This window comes from Lactuca sativa, chromosome 6, assembly GCF_002870075.4.
Source record: "Lactuca sativa cultivar Salinas chromosome 6, Lsat_Salinas_v11, whole genome shotgun sequence".
NCBI lineage: Eukaryota > Viridiplantae > Streptophyta > Magnoliopsida > Asterales > Asteraceae > Lactuca > Lactuca sativa.
The window spans coordinates 171083654-171086151 of record NC_056628.2 but is presented as its reverse complement, the minus strand read 5'-3'; the positions used below and the strand labels follow the sequence as shown (position 1 = coordinate 171086151).

The 2498-nt window shown below is 36.9% G+C and overlaps 1 protein-coding gene across 1 annotated transcript; it reads left to right on the top strand.

Annotated features, from left to right (window-relative positions):
* The first annotated feature begins 290 nt into the window (after positions 1–290).
* LOC111901923 (7-deoxyloganetin glucosyltransferase) lies at positions 291–2164 on the top strand. Its single transcript, XM_023897780.3, has 2 exons — positions 291–913; positions 1003–2164. The coding sequence occupies exons 1-2, from the start codon at positions 412–414 to the stop codon at positions 1953–1955; spliced, it is 1455 nt and encodes a 484-aa protein (XP_023753548.1). The 5' UTR covers positions 291–411; the 3' UTR covers positions 1956–2164.
* Positions 2165–2498: the final 334 nt, after the last annotated feature.

Sequence of the window (2498 nt, the reverse complement as noted above, 5' to 3'; positions counted from 1 at the left end):
GAAGATGATAAATTGCAATATTAGAAAAAACGTAAACACGTGCATGGTTTATTTTTATTATTGGTCCCACTTTCTGATAAATTATACGTAACATGAAAGTAACGTGTACATGAGATCAAGAAGTTCCAATGAAATAGACAAAAAGTGTATAGTTGTTATTTACTAATTTATAATATAATTTAGAGTACGGTAGAAATTGAAGACAATGAACAAATAGACAAATTAGGTACCGTAAACCTGCTCCTAGTTTTAAATTAATATTCCAAATAATAATTGAAGATGTCATCTAGAATTTGAGTAACCAGACGAGCACATTTACATTTCCGTCTTCATTGTTTGCATATAAAAAAGCCAGATGTTATATATATGTAGTTGCTATCTTGAATTCAGAAAAAATAGGAAGAAGGCTTCATGGGTTCTATACAAAAGAAACCACATGCCTTGTGTTTTCCAGCCCCAGCACAAGGCCATATTAACCCCATGCTAAAAGTTGCTAAAATCCTCCATTCCAAAGGCTTTCATATAACCTTCGTTAACACCGAGTTCAACCATCAACGACTCGTCAAATATCAGGGCTCCGACGCCCTACATGGCCTCCCTTCCTTCTGCTTCGAGACCATTCCTGATGGCCTTCCGCCACCACAGAACCCAGATGAAACCCAAGTTTTCCCAATCTTATGGAAGTCCATGGATGAAACTTGTCTGGGTCCGTTTAAAAGTCTGCTTACCAAACTAAATGCTTCATCTTCACCGGTGACTTGCATAGTTGCAGACTTATTCATGGGCTTCACCCTCGATGCAGCCAAAGAACTTGATATCCCCGAGATAGTCCTGTGGACCAGCGGTGTTGGTGCTCTAATGTGTGTTCATGAGCAGAACAATCTATTGGAGAGAGGTTTGGTGCCACGTGAAGGTAATATACTTAATTTCACTAATTTGTATAGTATACACTGTAGTTGCTTATTTGAAAGTAATTAAGTTCTTTATGTTTTGTTTCCACAGCATCGAGTTTTTTAGCAAATGAGCATTTAGATACCAGGATTGATTGTGTACCAACCATGTCTGGTATGCGTCTAAAACACTTGCCTTCATTCGTTAGAAAGACCAGCCCTGGTGATGAATACATGCTTGAAGGTTTGTGTTTACAAGCAGAGAGAGCAAAAAGAGCTTCTGCCATCATGTTCAACACCTTTTATGAACTAGAGAGTGACCTTTTGGATGCGCTTTCTTCAGTCTTTCCTCCATGCTATGGTGTTGGTCCGTTTAAGTTACTAGAGAAGGAAAGTGATGAATCTGTAGAGTTCATCAAATCAAATCTTTGGAAAGAAGAGAACACCTGTTTGAAATGGCTAGAATCTAAACCAAAATCATCGGTTATTTATGTGAATTTTGGTAGCACAACAGTGATGTCACATCAATATATTCTTGAGTTCTGTTGGGGACTTGCAAAGAGCAATTGTCCGTTCTTATGGATAATACGTCCAGATCTTGTGGATGGCAAATCTGCCGTGCTTCCACCAGAGTTTTTGGAAGAGATAAGCAGTAGAGGGCTGTTGGCTAATTGGTGCCCACAAGAACAAGTTCTAAATCACCCATCAATTGGAGGGTTTTTAACGCATAGTGGATGGAATTCCACAATTGAAAGTATTTCCAGTGGAGTCCCAATGATTTGTTGGCCGTTTTTTGCTGACCAACTAACCAATTGCTGGTCGTGTTGCAACAAGTGGGAGATTGGCATGGAGCTTGACAGTGATGTAAAGAGAGAAGAAGTTTCCAAGCTAGTCATTGAGTTGATGAATGGAGACAAAGGGAAAGAGATGAGGAAGAATGCAATTGACTTGAAGAAAAAGGCCGAAAAAGCATGTACCTCTCCTTCTGGTTCATCCATTGTTAATTTGGGGAAAGTGATTGACCATCTACTACAAGGATCTCCAAGTAGTTATTTATCTGTTTAAGATGCGTGTGAGTTTATGATTATATTCTGCTAGGTGCCATTTGTTTGCTCAAAAACATCGATGTTTTGTTTCTGATGTAATTTCGTTCTCTTGCCTTAATTAATCTGAAAGATGAAAACATTAGAGTCCTTACTGTTGATGTGAGTTTGATGTAATATCATTCTCTTGCATCAACAATCCATTGAACTCTAGAATTATGTGGATTGTCATATCATCCAATATCTACACAACTTTACTTTTACCACCAACACATTAAACATCTCTTCAATCATAATAATCACTAATTTATTCAATCATAATAATCAATAATTTATTCTATATATTAAACGTTTAAACATTTATTTAATCATACTCACCATCTTTAACTTTAACTTGCAATGTGGATGTCCTAAGTTGAGGAGTTGATTTTAATGATATATAACTAAATAGTGTGAAGATTAGGTTTGATCTTGACCATATTGATAATGAGTACAAAAAAACTTGTAAGCGTGGACGAATGTAATGAATAGCAAAGCTAAAAACACTACTACAAAATATGCCTTC